Here is a 17,538-nt window from a genome sequence, read left to right on the forward strand (position 1 = left end):
CTTTATAATCTACAAAATTGTGCACTCTGCCAGTCAACCACACTAACAGCTACGTATGTAAAGATCTGCTGGCTTCAGCTGCTCAATAAACCCGTTCTGAACTGCCTGGTTGGAATGAGGTTTCATTGTCTGAGTGAATGTTTCATTTTGATGTGCGCTTGTTTTATGTGGCACAGATCAGCATCACTGCTCCCACTGAGAGCAATGTTCTTCACATTATAGGTGAGTTACAAATACACAGTAATCATGTGTCAATATGTCACCTCTTGTTTGAGGCCCGGACCTTTGCTCATTTTTTTGTATTTGGCCCTCACCAAAAATACTTTGGACACCGTCTCTGTGATGCTACAGACGCTGCTAAAACACAGTGGATTTCATTCTGTTCTATGTAGAAAAGACTGTTTGATTCATGTCTGATGAATTCATCTTGGAGTATTTATCCTCCACGTCTAGAAGTCCGCTCCGTGAAAATTCTGTCCGACTTTAAAGCGGTCCGTGTTTCCATGGTGACAGAGGGAACAGCTGGTTAGCATCTTTCTAACTTGACTGAACTGAGGGTTGGTGCTTCCAGCACAGAACCAACCTGAGAGCAAATGAACATTCAAATCCTCCACAAGCTAAACCCCATCAGCGTTGGATTGCTGCTGACAGACAGACTTCATTGATGGCATCTTCCGTTCTGGACCTGACGTTTAGCACACCACAGCTGGATTCCAGAGCGCTTTATCAAAGCGCCTTAAGCCCGTTTGGACTCTGGCGCTCCACGCGCTGATGAATAGTGGCGTTTGGAGGAAGTGCGGCTGCGCAGTCCGTCACTGAACACCGTCACTGCCTGGACCTCTTTCTGGGTCCTAGTGCCCTAAAGGTTACAGCTCCTGGTTCCACAAGAAAAAAGTCCATTCTAGAGGCCACTCTGACGTCATCATCATCAAAGACAGCGTTACCTAGCAACCATAGCAAGACCATAGCAGCTATAGAGGGAAACACAACAAACCATCAACGGCGGTTAAAGCAGTCAGACGTTTGTTCTGCAGCTCAGCAAAAATCTCTGCTTTAGGTTTTGGGGAGAAAAACAAAGGAAAACACACGGAGAAGGATTCTGCAAAGGAAATCCCAAGTTCTATTGGTAAGTCAGCGTCCTGGAAACATGCTTTGTTGGTTCTGAAGTGGCATGAATGCAGACTTAGATTGGTTTGTTTCCTTGGATTCTTCAGATGGATTCAAGCTGTAAATGTTGTCAGCATAAAGCAAGTTTGGACTAAACTAAAGCAGAAAGTGGCTTTGAAGATGGTCAGGAGAAATTAGGGCTTTTTTCAGGAATTCTTGGAAGAGGAGGACTTCTCCAAACAACCAGAATCTAGGAGGACGTTTTTTCAGCATTGAGATCAGAATTTAGCATGAGCTTCAATCCCATTTTGGTTCAATCCAAATGTTTACCGTCATATTCAGGAGTTCAACTCTGAAAGCCACCATGACATCAGAGACATTAAAGACCCTGTTACCTAGCAACCAAACACAACAAACTGTAGACTATTCAAACTGGACATTTTGGGGCAACAATTCTTTTCTAACTCAAGTTTTGATGAAAAATCCAAATGATGGAAACAGATTGTGTAAAGGAAATGAGGATCTATTGGTGAGTCACAGTCCTGGAAACATGAGTTGTGCTCTGATGAAGACGCCTGATCCAAATGTGGATTTTTGAAATGTTCTTCATGAGATTCAAACTGATTGAAGCTTTGAATTAAAGGTGTCAACACATTTCTGCATTGGATTCATTCTGTTTCAGTGTCTAAGGTTGGTTTTGTGGCAGAAACCAAGTTTTTGTTGAACAGTAGCGTTTGAAAAAGCAGAAAGTGGCTTTGAAGATGGTCAGGAGAACTTCTTTGAAGAGGAGGACTTCTCCAAACAACCACAACCTTAGAGGAAGTTTTCTGAGCATTCATAGAATGCTTTTACAATGACTCATCATTTTCCACAAGAAGCTAATGAGTTTTTCCAAATGCATGCTGGATATTCTTAGTTCTAGCTTGGAAAGCACTTTGTGGGATTTCCCTGGAAAACCTGCTTTATCAATCATTTTGGTCTCTTTTTCTTCTTCTAAGTTCCAGCTTGGTGAGTGTGCAGGTCGCCATGGCAACCACTGTCCAGGTCAAAGGGAGGACCACGGCCATCCAGTCTCCAGGCTTTTGGATTGATTTGGATTTGATAAACATTTGTTTCCCACATTTTAATAGTAGAATTCAACACGGACATATAGTGGATTGTAAGAATAGGAACAAAAACAGCAACAACAAAATAATCCTCCTCCCCTTAAAACATGCATTTGACTCTGAACAAGTCTAAAACAAATCCAAGCAAAGACCAGCGCTGGGGCTCCTGCTAGTTTCTTTTAGAAGAGCCTGCCTCTTCAAAACATAGAATGTTCAACAACTAGAGCTAAAAATGTCTGTTGGTAGATTTCTGGATGTTGGCCGTATCCCAGCGAGCAAGGCCAAGTCAGCCCCATATGGTTTCAAAGTGGACAGAAAATGTTTTTAGGAGTTTCTAGAATGTTCAACAACTAGAGCTAAATGAAACTAGTGCATGAAATGACAAAGAACTTCCTGTTCTAAAGGAATCTCATGATGGCTTCCACTTGTCTCTTTGCTTTTCCTTTCTTTTTTGGGTTTCTCCTCTTTGGGAGGTTACACAAAACTGCACTTTAACCCAGAAGGAAACAACAACCGCTCCACAATCCCTGAATCCCCTACAGTCTTTATCGAAACATTTACATTGACCATTATCACACATTTGATTGCATTTTCTCAGAAAAACAAGCACAACTTCCCGTTTGTTTGTGTGTGAAATGATTCCAAAAAGCCATGTGTCATCCTGGAGGGACTGGTTTCTCATCAATGCAGACCACCAAGTTTCCAGAGAGCTAGTTTAGCATCCGTGTTCTGGACCAAACCACTGTCCCTCTGAAGGTCCAGACACAGAGAGGCCCAGAGTGACCCCCATTTCTCCTTTTTGCTCTCTCCAGTGGCTGACTCCGCCCCTTAGGACGTCCCCCTGTGTGGATCAGTGGTCAGTGGGTTGGAACCTGCTGCAAATGCAGGCTCTGGTTCTAACTGCTGGATCAGAAGTGGAATGTGAGCTGTAGTGGTGTGTCTGCAGCTGGATGTGGAACACATCAGGGAGGGGTCAAAGGTCAGTTTTTATTCACTTAAAAGGATTCCAGCCAGAGACTGCTGCACTTCCAGTGTAAAAAGGAACATTACCTGAGGTCCTTCGTCCCAACAGCAGTCAGACTATACAACAACATGGTCTAGGACTGATGAAACAGCTGCTGTGGTTTATTGCCTTATTTAACTTGTTATTTATGACGTGTACTTTTATTTCCACTTTGTATTATTACTATTTTATTCCTACTCATTGCTACTTTGTTTTTTGTCTTTTTCTAACCGCCATATTTCTTGTTTTGGCTGCTGTGACAACCGAATTTCCCTCCAGAGATCAACAAAGTCTTGAACATTGAAATGTTGACTCAGACAAACTCAGGGCTCCATCCATATCCATCAGGAAAATGGCAGCTGAATTGACTTTTTGTTAGAGCTGGAAGTAAGACATTTTTATGGGTAACATCACACTGGCTCAGTCCAGATCACTTATGCAGTCAGTGGGTCCTCCTTTGGGTTGTCTCTTTGGCTGCATTTACACTGCAGGTCTTGATGCTCATATCCGATTTTCTGACTATATCCGATTTTTTTGACGACCCGCTTACATCATTTTTTAAAAGTGACCCGTATCCGATTTTTGCATTTACACTATACAATGCTGAAACTATCAAACGTAGACGTACTGAGGACTAGGTAGCCGTATTTCCACCTTCCGCAGACCTCTTTCGGACTTTTGTGACTGCGGTTGTCATGGAGGCAAGCCAGCGACAGAAAGAGGCGTTGCCTTGGGCGCTCCAGAGGGGATGCACGGGGGAGGAAAAAAAGGAGGGCTGCTCGGCTCTCTCTGAGTTTTGAATGAGGAAGTGTTTGCAGACGTGCTGTACAAACAGTTTGATCCAAGTGTTGAACCTTTCCTGCGCGATGACTTCTCTTCTCCGACCGTGGTCAGAAACACACAGGAGATTTCCTCAGGGTTCTCTTTTCCGTTCTGAACCCTCAGCCTCCAGAGTGGGTTAAGAAAGACTCCAAAAGTTTTGGGGGAGACACCTTATTTTTAATTTATGGTTCTCCGACACTCCCCCGCTCCGCGCTCACACCCCCTCTGCGCTCCATACACACACACGCAAGCACGCGCGCGCTCACACACACACGGTCCCCATCATACACGCCCCCCAAAGAAATAAACGGCTTCTAGCCTGTTCCATAGCAACGGTGTCCCGCTTCATTAGTTACCGTTTGCGTCCGGACCGGGAACAGCGGTTTCCAACTACGGTTTGAAGCCTGAGGTTGAAAGGTAACACACTGACAGAAAAATCAGCACACAAAAGCACCTTAATAAGTCATGTGATCTCAGTTGGTGGTGTGCTGAATTGACGTCACTGAGATACGACTCGCATTTACTGGGGAAGATCCGATCTGTCTGCTTACACAGCACACGCAAATGCACGTATCTGATTCATTTCCGATTTATTTCCACATATGAGATGTATCCGATCTGAAAAAAAGGGATTCCATGCGCTTTTTTCCTGCTTACACGTTCACCTGTCATATCCGATCTGTGCCACATGAGAGGAAAAAATCGGAATTGGGTCACTTGAACCATGCAGTGTAAAGGCGGCCTTTGTGTGCACCTGTACATACTTCCTCTAGAGGTCAGAATTGGACAAAAACAAAAGTGAAAGAACATCAACAATATAGAAACACAAATTTCTATGCAGAATAGAAAAACTGTGGTTTCAGTGAGTGGAGAGCATCTACACACTGCTACTTCCGATGGTTTCAGTTTGGAACAGCTGGACGTTCCTTCATGAAGATGTACAAGAAAACCTACTCTGCTAGAGAAGGTGGTGTTTGGTTTAGAGTTGGAAATGTTTGAGAGCTGAAACAGGCAAATTTAAGAAAGACAAAATGGTCAATGTGACTGATGAACCAATCAAATAATTGGATGGAGCTCTGTGATCTCATCTCAGTCATGGGTTCAGCAGTCAGAACTGGACCTGAGGAGTCCAGCTTTGGAACCAGCAGAGAACCAACAAACAGCAGAAACCCACACTGTGAGAAAGACTCCACACTTCTGACTGATGTTCACGTCCACTTTATTCCACACAGTAAAGATTGGAACAGAACACTGAGAACCAAAAAGAACAGAGGAACAGTTCTAATGTCGGTAACGCTTTCTTTTACAGTACAGTACTTACAGTGTACTTAAGTGGTATTTACATGGTACTTATAGTGTAACTACAGGGTACTTACAGGGTACTTACATGGTACTTTTTATGGAATTTACTGGGTACTTACAGTGTGTTTACATGGTACTTTCTATGGGACTTTACTGGGTACTTACATGGTACTTTCTATGGGACTTTACTGGGTACTTACATGGTACTTTTTGTGTCTACTCTGTACTTACATGGTATTTACTGTATATTTATATGGTACTATTTGGTTCATACCTATGTGGTACATACTGGGTATTTATAATATTCTTACTGGGTATTTACATGTTGTGCAAAGGTGTCTTTTATGGTACCACATGTAAGAACAAGGTAAGTACAAATAAAGTACCTTTACCTTTAGGTCTGCACTCGCTGCGTGTTTCATGGTATTTACCATCAATTTACCACAGAAACTACCCCTTAAGTACACTGAAACTGTAACTGTAAAAGAAAGTCAGCCCTATTTCCACTCTATTACATGGTACTTTCATTACTAAATACCGGGTATGTTCACTTGAATAGTACTTGGTACTTACCCCTTAAGTACACTGAAACTGTAACTGTAAAAGAAAGTCAGCCCTATTTCCACTCAACTACATGGTACTTTCATTACTAAATACCGGGTATGTTCACTTGAATAGTACTTGGTACTTACCCCTTAAGTACACTGAAACTGTAACTGTAAAAGAAAGTCAGCCCTATTTCCACTCTATTACATGGTACTTTCATTACTAAATACCGGGTATGTTCACTTGAATAGTACTTGGTACTTACCCCTTAAGTACAATGAAACTGTACTGTAAAAGAAAGTCAGCCCTATTTCCACTCTATTACATGGTACTTTCAGTAGTAAATCCTGGGTATGTACACGTATTACCTTCCCGTACAGTGTACATACACGCTTGGTCTTCTGACCTCACCACATGAGACAATGCTAACCTGTTGGTAAGGGTAAAGTAACTACATTGTAAACAAAATATACTGGCCTGATTACTTCTTGTAACATGAGGCAAGTTTAAAGAGAAACAAGACAGCAGTGAAAACAACAATCTTTAATATGATACGTGTCTGCAGTGTACAAAGTGTCATCACAATGAAATAGGTTTTAAGTACAAAACAGTACAAAGGAGAATTCTAAAAAACACATTATTGGCCTGAGGGTCGTGCTTTTTGTCCATCCAAATTCTTTCAGCAGAGTTTGGTAACGGTGCAGGACTTCTTCAGGGTTTGTAACTGCAAGAAAATTCACAATATGAGCTCAAGTGAACATAAAAAGCATAACGACTTTGATGAAATACAAAATAAATTTTACTTATTTAATCATTTCTGTAATGAGTTTGATAAATCTCTATGAATTTTTTTATCGCTTTGACTGTAATGCTTGAAATTAATCAAGTACTATCTTCATTTAAAAACATGATAATAAATTATTCAAAACTTAAATTTTTTTAAATATTGTTCCAAAAATGAACTTGTTTTAATATATATTATATAATGTCAGGAAAATATGTAAAACAACAAGGCTAAATATTTACTTTTAATACTAAAAACACCCCGAGTGTGTGATTTTGTTAAGTAGGTCGGGGCAAGTAAAGTTGCAAATTCCCAGCGCACTTGAATGCAGCACAACTACCCCCCAGAGTGAACGTGCAGAATAATCCGGAGAGCCTCAAGGCGCGCGCAACAGTTTGAATTTCTCTTCATCTGGCAGGTAAGCCAGTGTTTTTGTTTTTTTTAAATATTGGATAAATTACATGTAAATATTTAAACTGATCAAACTTTATAAAGAAGCTAACCTCGTGATTTCAAGCCACTATCTGTGTTTGAAACGTGACGTAAGAGCATGTCTACCTTACTGCAATAATTTCAGTTATTTCATGTATACATTTCCAAAGTTTGTAATGAAAATCTACAAACATTGTTTTTACTTACCAGGAGAGTGGCACCTGTAAAACAAGCACGCAGCCTAAATGATAACGTCTGTTGTTCTGTGCTCGTTTGACTGAGCGCACGTCTTTCTGGGAAAATCAAAGAAAATTTTATTTATTTTCAAATATGATAGAGACAACAATACTACGCAACAGTGAATGTAACTGTTTGAAAATTAAAACATATTTTTGTGAATAACTGTGTTGAATTTGAAATTGCCTATTTATTTTTTTTTCCTTTTCTTTTACACTGCAATGTTTTTCATGCTAATGCAAATTGTAGGTGCGAATAATATTTATAAAGAAGAAATACACACAGCAATTGCCAATTAAAACATTGCTTTTGTCATTCTTTGTCTAAACAAATTAGATTTTTTTATGGCAATTTGGATTTTTTTTTCTTTGATTTCTTTTTTGTTGTTCATGTTTATGTAACTAAAATATAAAGTTGTGAATAATTTATTGTCATGTTCATAAATGAGGATAATTGATTAATTTCAAGCATTACAGTCAAAGCGATAAAGAATTCACAGAAATTTATCAAACTCATTACAGAAATGATTAAATAAGTAAAATATATTTTGTACTTCATCAAAGTCGTTATGCTTTTTATGTTCACTTAAGCTCATATTGTGAATTTTCTTGCAGTTACAAACCCTGAAGAAGTCCTGCACCGTTACCAAACTCTGCTGAAGGAATTTGGATGGACAAAAAGCACGACCCTCAGGCCAATAATGTGTTTTTTGGAATTCTCCTTTGTACTGTATTGTACTTAAAACCTATTTCATTGTGATGACACTTTGTATGCTGCAGACACGTATCATATTAAAGATTGTTGTTTTCACTGCTGTCTTGTTTCTCTTTAAACTTGCCTCATGTTACAAGAAGTAATCAGGCCAGTATATTTTGTTTACAATGTAGTTACTTTACCCTTACCAACAGGTTAGCATTGTCTCATGTGGTGAGGTCAGAAGACCAAGTGTGTTCATGTACACTGTACGGGATGGTAATACGTGTACATACCCAGGATTTACTACTGAAAGTACCATGTAATAGAGTGGAAATAGGGCTGACTTTCTTTTACAGTACAGTTTCATTGTACTTAAGGGGTAAGTACCAAGTACTATTCAAGTGAACATACCCGGTATTTAGTAATGAAAGTACCATGTAATAGAGTGGAAATAGGGCTGACTTTCTTTTACAGTTACAGTTTCAGTGTACTTAAGGGGTAGTTTCTGTGGTAAATTGATGGTAAATACCATGAAACATGCCGCGAGTGCAGACCTAAAGGTCAAGGTACTTTATTTGTACTTACCTTGTTCTTACATGTGGTAAGTACCATAAAAGACACCTTTGCACAACATGTAAATACCCAGTAAGAATATTATAAATACCCAGTATGTACCACATAGGTATGAACCAAATAGTACCATATAAATACACAGTAAGTACTTTGTAAGTACAGAGTAGACACAAAAAGTACCATGTAAGTACCCAGTAAAGTCCCATAGAAAGTACCATGTAAACACACTGTAAGTACCCAGTAAATTCCATAAAAAGTACCATGTAAGTACCCTGAAAGTACCCAGTAGTTACACTATAAGTACCATGTAAATACCACTTAAGTACATTGTAAGTACTGTACTGTAAAACAAAGCGTTACCCTAATGTCTACAAGAAAACATGAATCACAAGAACACCAGACACAAACACCAGTCTGGTTCTTTATAATTTTATATTTTATACAATACCGAAATATTTATGAACCATATAGTGTTAGATTTAGAGATGTACAGTATAAAATAATTCTAGTTTTGTCATGGTAACACAAAGACTTAGACAACATAGTTATAGCTTATACCATGGACCGGGTAAATACTTGATTCTGATTGGCTGGTGGGTATAGATTAAAAAGTGATAATCCACAGTGATAATTGCACGCCTAAAAAGAAGTTCCGGTCACATAGCTTCAATATTCTACATCACTGCGCTGGCTTCTTTACCACAACCTTTAGCTTAATCATCTGGATAAAAACAAGCACTAAGAGGTGAATTTTATCTCTGAACTGATTTTATTTAACACATCGTGATGGCATAGATATCCCGTTCCTTTGCAGCTGTAGTCAAAGTCAGTGCTGGCCCCACCGGTGCGTTATGTTACAGTGACAATGTGCCACATCACGTAACAAATAGTCCGCTTTTTGAGAAAAACGCAATTTAAATCCAAAAAATAACAAGAAGAAAGTACTAAAAACGGATTGAATATTTCTTTCTTTTGTAAGTGACCATGGTGTTAGCAGGTTAATGGCCTTCAAAGTGTGCAATATGAGAAATTAACGCACTTTGCAGAAGAAACAGATCGGGCTTCCACGGTGTAGAATAATACACACTTCGTCTGTCAGTGTCCCTGACATAAACAACAACCACAATGGTTAACTCAAAAACTTTTAACAATAACATAAAGTACAAAATTCTACTACGAAAAATCAACCAACAAAAATTGAACATTATCAGCATTTTTAAAAAATCAAATCTTACCCTCATAATTCAAAACAGCACATTTCTATTTAGCAGTATATCTAATAAAATTAATTTCATGAAGTTAAATAACTTAAAAAGTGAAACTCATGATGTTTAGAATCATTACACAATCCCTGATTTGAGATATGTGAGCATAGTGGCTTATAGATGACAAACACCTAGAAATTATGTCTAAAAAATTACAATTTTAAGTCAGAAGAATAAAAAAGAAGGGTTTCAGTTCAATGCATCCAATAATCACTTCTGCCTCCTCATTACTAAATAACTGCATCAATGTGGTCTGGAGCCCATCAGCCTGTATACATTTAAATGAAAGATCAGGATGGTTTAATAGCTGACCTCAGGTCAGTTTCTCTTCTGCATGAGTTCTCTGTTTTAAGGTCAACTACATCACTAAACCTTTTGGCAAATACTTTACACAAAAAAGGGGTGATTTGAGACTAAATACATCGCTAAAACTTTTTTTATATTGTTTACACAAAAAGACTAGATACAGAACTAAAATTGTTTATCACATTCTTTACATGAAAAGGGTAGTCCCCTTTAATGTGTTTTCATGTGTGTCTTGAGACTGGATGTTTGGTTAAATTTTTTTTTACATACTTTACAAGAAAATGGCTTTTCTCCTGTGTGAGTTCTCATGTGTTTTTTGAGATTAGATATTTCACTAAAACGTTTATCACATTCTGTACAAGAAAAAGGCCTTTCTCCTGTATGAGTTCTCATGTGGTTTTTGAGATTAAATAATTGACTAAAACGTTTATCACATTCTGTACAAGAAAAAGGCTTCTCTCCCGTATGAGTTCTCATGTGTGTTTTGAGATTTTGTACAAAACTAAAACTTTTATTACATTCTTTACATGAAAAAGGCTTCTCTCCTGTATGAGTTCTCATGTGTTTTTGGAGACTAGATGAATCACTAAAACGTTTATCGCATTCTACACAAGAAAAAGCCTTTTCTCCTGTGTGAGTTCTCATGTGTTTTTTGAGAGTAAACAGATGACTAAAACGTTTATCACATTCTATACAAGAAAATGGCTTCTCTCCTGTATGAGTTCTCATGTGTGATTTAAGATGAGATGTTTGACTAAAACCTTTGTCACATTCTTTACAAGAAAGGGGCCTTTCTGTTTTATGAATTCTCATGTGTGTTTTGAGAATATGTGCAAAACTAAAACTTTTATCACATTCTTCACAAGAAAAAGGCTTCTCTCCTGTGTGAGTTCTCATGTGTCTTTTGAGAGTAGATATTTCACTAAAACTTTTATCACATTCTTTACAAGAAAAAGGCTTTTCTCCTGTATGAGTTCTCATGTGTATTTTGAGTTTTGATTTTTCACTAAAACTTTTATCACATTCTTTACATGAAAAAGGCTTCTCTCCTGTGTGAGTTCTCATGTGTGTTTTGAGATTATATACAAAACTAAAACTTTTATTACATTCTTTACATGAAAAAGGCCTCTCTCCTGTATGAGTTCTCATGTGTTTTTGGAGACTAGATGAATCACTAAAACGTTTATCGCATTCTACACAAGAAAAAGGCTTCTCTCCTGTGTGAGTTCTCATGTGTTTTTTGAGAGTAAACACATGACTAAAACGTTTATCACATTCTATACAAGAAAATGGCTTCTCTCCTGTATGAGTTCTCATGTGTGATTTAAGGTGAGATGTTTGACTAAAACATTTGTCACATTCTTTACAAGAAAAAGGCTTCTCTCCTGTGTGTCTCATGTTTGTTTTGAGCTGAGATAAATAACTAAAACTCATCCTCTGATCTCTGTTCTGTTGGTCTGTCTCCTCATCTGTAGTTGATGCAGATTCTGTCTCCTCATCTGTACTTGATGTTGATTCTGTCTCCTCATCTGTACTTGATGTTGATTCTGTCTCTTCATCTGTAGTTGATGTTGATTCTGTCTCCTCATCTGTAGTTGATGTTGATTCTGTCTCTTCATCTGTAGTTGATGTTGATTCTTTGTTTTGGTTTCCTTCTTCATCCTGACTATCAGTTACATTAAAGCTCTGCTGATTGTTTAGATCTGCTTCACTGTTCTCATCTTCCTCATATGTAGGGATCTCCATCAAGGTATCAGTCTCCCCCTTCAGATCAGGCTGATCTTCATCCTGACTGATGCAGAGTTCCTGTGGCTCCTCTTTAATTTGTGAAAGTTGTTGTTCCACTTGTTCGTCTTTAATCTGTGGAGGTTCTCGTTCCTGCAGTTCCTCTTTAATCTGCAAAGTTTCTGGTTCTCCATGTTCCTCTTTAATCTGTGAAGCTTCTGGTTCTCCCTGTTCCTCTTTAATCTGTGAAGTTTCTGATTCTCCATGTTCCTCTATAATCTGTGGAGGTTCTGGTTCTCCATGTTCCATTTTAATGTGTGGAAGTACTGGTTCTTCATGTTCCTCTTTAATTTGTGGAGGTTCTTGTTCCCTGTGTTCCATTCTTAAACTGCTCTGTTGGCTGCACAGATCCTCTTCACTCGCAAAATGCTGAGGGGGGACTGTAGGGAAAAAAAGACAAAAAAGGAGAACTTTTATACTTTTAAATGTATACTGTATGTGTATTGTCAAGAAATAGTTTGTCTTGGTTCTCTTTTACAGATAAGACAGGTAGGGGTGATGTTAGTCTTTCAGTCTTCAGTAGGTTAAACACCTAATTAAAGAAACTCATAAGTTTTCAAAAAAGGTTTCTATACATTTTAATAAACACACACTCCCCACACTGACAAACTCATCTTTTACAGTAATAAGGTGGTGGTCATTGATCTTGTGTTTCCTACTCCGGTGGTTTTCAAGGGGAAGATGGTCAGGTGGCACGTGTGAAATTGCCCCCATTAACTGATCTAAAAACATTTACCATCTCCAGGATATCAGCTCTTTGTTCATCCAAACAGGCCTCGATGAAACACAGAGTAGTTAGGAATATGAAACATCATAAAATACGTTTTTCTTTGTGTTTATTTGATTCTATTAAATTTTTACATTTTGATAAGAATGACAGTACCGCAATTTAGTTATAGCTTCAGGCGGTTTCGCAAAAGTGCCGCCCCTTTAACTGTCTCCATCAATAATTCTTGGAGGTTTAATCACATGTCATTACACTTACAGATCAGAAATGGAAAAGTCATCACTTCTTTGTCCTGATTCTGCGAAACAAACTATGAAGCTCAGAGAAGCGAGTCTATCTGCGTTCGGCAGCTGTTTGCACTACATCTCCCATGATGCATTGGGTGAAAGTGACAGCGTCTCAGGGCACAATTAGTCTTTTTCTTAAATGCATTGAAACCACAACGAACACACATCAAACATTTTTTAAATCTTTTAACTTTTATTAAAACTTTTAGAAAAAACAGATGAATGCTGGTGTGCTGCTGGATTTTTGTCAAGTGTGCCGTGGCTCAAAAAAGGTTGAAAAACACTGCCCTACCCCATCTCTTATGTGGGGATTCAGACACTCAGTGATCTTGGTAGTGGCCCGGGGGCGAATGGCGGCCCACGGGAAGATTTTTTGTGGCCCTCAATAAATCCTAAATTAGGGTTGTGCTGAAGAACGGAGCCGGAAAGAAGCCAGGGTTAGCACTATGCTAACACGGGCTAACAACATTAGCATGAACATAAATCCATGCAGGAAAGGCTGCAATCTGCATCCAGGCTGCACGTAAATATGTGGGAATAACATCAGCCTTTATATTGTCGGGACAAGACTGGAAACACAAATCCATGTGATTGTTTGAATGGTTTCTGTGCGGCCTTTCTGCTTTGAAGCTTACACCACCCCACAGCCGCTGAGTGAGCTGGCGCTCCGAGCTGCCCCGACACACACTTTTACCGGGACACCCGGTTCTCCTAAATTCGTTCACGTAGAGCGGCGGGACGGGTCACAGTCCTAAGTCTCCCACACGTAACAAAGCATCCCCCGTTCCCTCTCAAACACAAAACTGTAAGTCTGCCCCCAGAGCCAGAGAGCAGGGAGGCACGGAGGGGAAGAGAGCGCCGCCCCAGCCCAAACAGGAGAGCAGCCCCCCCCGCCGCGCCGGGAGAGCCCAACGCAGGGCCCCACCGGAGAAGGACGCCCACAGCCCCAGACGAGCACCCCACCACCACCCAGGAGTTCCGGGCATCCCCCCGCCCCAACCCCAGGTACAGGCCAGGACCCCCCAAGGGAGACCCGCTCCGCACTCCAGGCAGCCATCCGCTCGGCCCACGGTTGGTCGAGGGAGGAGCAAGGCAGGGGCCCGCCGCCCCCGCCCAGGAGGGGGGAACCCCGGGGAAAAAAAGAGGGCCCACAAGGGGTGTTGTAAATACGGCCCGACCACCGGCTCTGCCACAGTTGGAAATTTGGAGGACCAGAACCCACCCCCCAGGGACACGAACAACCCCGGCTCAGATTCAATTCAATTCAATTCAATTTTATTTGTATAGCCCAAAATCACAACAACAGTCGTCTCGATGGGCTTCGAAGTAAAACATGAAATCAAAAGGATCACGAATACAAAGAGTTCAATAGAAAAATACTAAAATGAACTAACAAACTGACTAAGCTATACTGGCATCCCTGCCCTTAGACCCCCCTTCGCGGGAAGGAAAAACTCCCAAAAAAACCGGATTCCGGAAAAAAACGAAGAAATCTCAGGGGTGCCCACATGAAGGAGGGATCCTCCCCCAGGACGGACAGGCGATTTACCAGAAATCTTAGAGAAGAATTAACTTATCTAAATCTACAACTACATATATAAAAGTCCAGCAGACGAGCTTCATCCAGCCGTGGTTGTGGGGACAGTCAAAGGCGCGAGTCGAGCCGGAGACAGGAACCACAGCCAGGTGTAGGAGCAGGAGCAGAGGCGAGGTACTCGGTCAGGTACAGAGCAGAGACGAGCCAGAGATGAGCCAGAGGCAGGATCCACAGCCAGGTGTAGGAGCAGGAGCAAAGGCGAGGTAAACGGTCAGGAACTGGAGCACGGATGAGCCAACTGGAGTCTGGAAGCACTCCCACTCCCCAGGAGGGGAGAGGAAAAGAGGGACAATACATGAATCGCACTGCACCAAACAGAGGCATGGAGAACTAAATGATAAATTATGATCAAGAATAGAGGAGAGGAATGGTAGAAGTAAAAACAGGAAAGAGGACAGAACCCCAGTGCACCATAGTTACCCCAGCTTCAACTTCTAGCAGCTAGTCTGACAATAAGCCTGTCCAAAGAGGAATGTTTTCAGTTTAACTTTGAATGTAGAAACTGAGTCGGCCTCTCTTACATGAGCTGGGAGTTTATTCCATAAGACAGGGGCTTGGTGACTAAACGCTCTACCTCCAACCGTACTTTTACTAATTCTAGGAACCACAAGCAGTCCTGCATTTTGCGAGCGAAGTGTTCTCATTGGATGGTAAGGGACTATGAGGTCCTTAATATAGGACGGGGCCATTCCATGTAAGGCCTTATAGGTTAACAGGAGGATCTTGAAGTTTATTCTGGAATCAACTGGGAGCCAATGAAGCGAAACTAACACAGGAGTGATGTGATCTCTTCTGCTAGTTCCAGCTAACAATCTAGCTGCTGCGTTCTGAACAAGCTGGAGACTTCTTAAGGAACTCTTAGGACACGCTGCTAACAAGGAGTTACAGTAATCCAGCCTCGACATAACAAATGCATGGATGAGTTTTTCAGCATCACTCTTAGAAAGTATATTTCTGATCTTAGCAATATTCCGCAGGTGAAAAAAGGCAGTTCTGCACGCCTGAGATATGTGAGCCTTAAATGATAAATCCTGGTCAAGTAAAACCCCAAGGTTTCTAACTGTGGAATTGGGGGCTATACTTATGCCATCCAGGGAGACTATCTGAGCAGACAGAGTATCTCTGAGGTTTTTAGGACCAAGGTGTAATGTATTTATTTATTTTTTAAAGTCACTTCCCTCAGTTTAAACTGGATCATCGTGGATGAGTCATTATTTGGGAAATAAAATAAAGTAATAAAGTAAAATAACGAATAATAATTATATAATAACAAAAAACTACCCAACCCCCACGATATCATCGTCCATCCCGATGGTTGACTGCAAACATCATCAACTGCCAATTTAAGGGACATCGCCCAACCCTATCCTAAATGATCTTTATTAAACCAGCTGTACATTGTTTCACTAGAAAAAAAAGGTATTTACGCTCAGGTGTCAACGGTACAATGTATTAATTTCACCACAAGAGGGCAGACAACATTTTCTATGTGACTGCAAGTTGGTGTTTAAAAACCCACTTCTATTAAATTTGTGTTTTAGGTGTTTTTAGAATGTTCTTGTAGCATTTTGCATGAACGAGGACATACATAAAACATTTTTGAGTATTTCTTTTTATAAAAAAGAGCAAATAAAAAAGGCAACAAAAGAAAAAGCTACGTGGTCAGTCTACCATAACCGAGCTCCAAAGTGAAATTACAACACTACGGGATAAGTGTGAATATATGGAGGGGACAATGAGGCGGGGAAACATTGGCATAGTCAGTGTTGACGAGCGGCAGGACTCCAGCAGCCCAGATGAGGTCTCCAAAATACCTCTTTATAGAAGTTTGCTTGCAATGTGTACCAGATGGCTACCTCGGCCTCCAACAGTGTTACCAACCCCATTTTGATATTTTACTCATTTTAAGTTAACCATGGGTGGGCTGACAATAATAAGCTTTAATGTGAAGGGTCTTGGTGGCAATCAAAAGTAAAAAAAATATTACTTCACGTCAAACATTATAGGTGCCAAATTGCACTACTACAAGAAACACATCTAACAGATGATGAACATCAGAAACTAAAAAGGTCTCGGGCAGATAAAGTGTACTACTCATCACATTGTGAGGGGTTTGGCTATACTAATACACAGACAAGTCATTTTTACTGAAACTAAAGTACAAACTAAAGTACACAAAGACAGGGAGGGAAGATTCATTCTAGTAAACAGACTAATAGATGGCATTGCAGTTTCATTCATAAATGTATACGCTCTGAACGAGGATCAGCCAGGATTTGTCAAATCACTCTTTAATACGATAGCAGAGCATAGCTCTGGTATTCTATTCATGGGGGAGACTTTAACTGTATAATGTCACAACTGGACAGACATTCTTTTTCTACATCTTTATCCAAAATGGCTATAACCCTTAAATCTTTGTCTATGGAGACTGGATTTGTGGATGTATGGAGATCTAAATTTCCAAATGACAGATATTTCACTTTCTACTCAAACAGGCACAAATCATTCTCACAACTTGACGATTGTTTTTACACATAAAGCTGAAATACATAGAATTGACGAAATAACAATAATCCCGATGACAATCTTAGATCATGCCCCGATCGTGTTCACCTGTGTCTTGTCTGCCCTGTCTGTATATAAGTCTTGTCTCTGCCTTCCTCTTGTGCCGGTCCATTAGCTTCTTGTAGCCCTGTTCATGATATGTTCCATGTCCCTCGCCACGCCACAGTAAGTTTTTGTTTTTGTATCCTGCTCGGCAGCGCTTTTTGTTAATTAACCCTCTAGTCCTGAACCCGTTGGCCTCCCGTCTCTGCGTCTGGGTCCTACCGGCTCTCGAGCCTCCCTCACCTTGACAGATTTTATTTTTTTTTAATTCGATTTCCGATTTTTTCCCGATTTTTTCCCCCCGCCCACCCTACTTAAGGAAAGCAATAAGTACAAACGCCACACAACTTTGG

General features: G+C 40.2%; 3 protein-coding genes and 1 long non-coding RNA gene across 9 annotated transcripts in view; 2 read left to right on the top strand and 2 right to left on the bottom strand.

The window, feature by feature from the left end:
• Positions 1 to 17,538, bottom strand: part of LOC144987110 (uncharacterized) — a 463,057-nt gene that overhangs the window by 439,614 nt on the left and 5,905 nt on the right. Inside the window, exons 2-3 of one of the 3 annotated variants that reach the window (XR_013650969.1) lie at positions 7,310 to 12,344; positions 1,547 to 6,610 (exon numbers count right to left, since the gene is read on the bottom strand). The exons of 1 other annotated variant lie outside the window; for it this stretch is intronic. Coding sequence is in view for 1 of the 2 variants with exons in the window: in XM_078936038.1 (XP_078792164.1) it covers positions 10,390 to 12,344 (1,955 nt within the window). In the remaining variant the exon portion in view is untranslated. Of the gene's footprint in view, positions 1 to 1,546; positions 12,345 to 17,538 lie in introns of those variants that run through there. One more of the 3 variants, XM_078936038.1, reaches the window with a different exon arrangement.
• LOC144986832 (NACHT, LRR and PYD domains-containing protein 12-like) overlaps positions 1 to 17,538 on the top strand; it is a 457,161-nt gene that overhangs the window by 173,689 nt on the left and 265,934 nt on the right. The gene's annotated exons all lie outside the window — the stretch shown is intronic.
• LOC144986638 (uncharacterized) overlaps positions 1 to 17,538 on the top strand; it is a 337,370-nt gene that overhangs the window by 116,779 nt on the left and 203,053 nt on the right. The window lies entirely within an intron of this gene.
• LOC144988513 (uncharacterized) overlaps positions 1 to 17,538 on the bottom strand; it is a 111,831-nt gene that overhangs the window by 80,713 nt on the left and 13,580 nt on the right. The gene's annotated exons all lie outside the window — the stretch shown is intronic.

The sequence above is a fragment of the Oryzias latipes genome, chromosome 2, assembly GCF_053564925.1.
Source record: "Oryzias latipes strain Hd-rR chromosome 2, Olatipes_Hd-rR_3.1".
Taxonomy (NCBI): Eukaryota; Metazoa; Chordata; class Actinopteri; order Beloniformes; family Adrianichthyidae; genus Oryzias; species Oryzias latipes.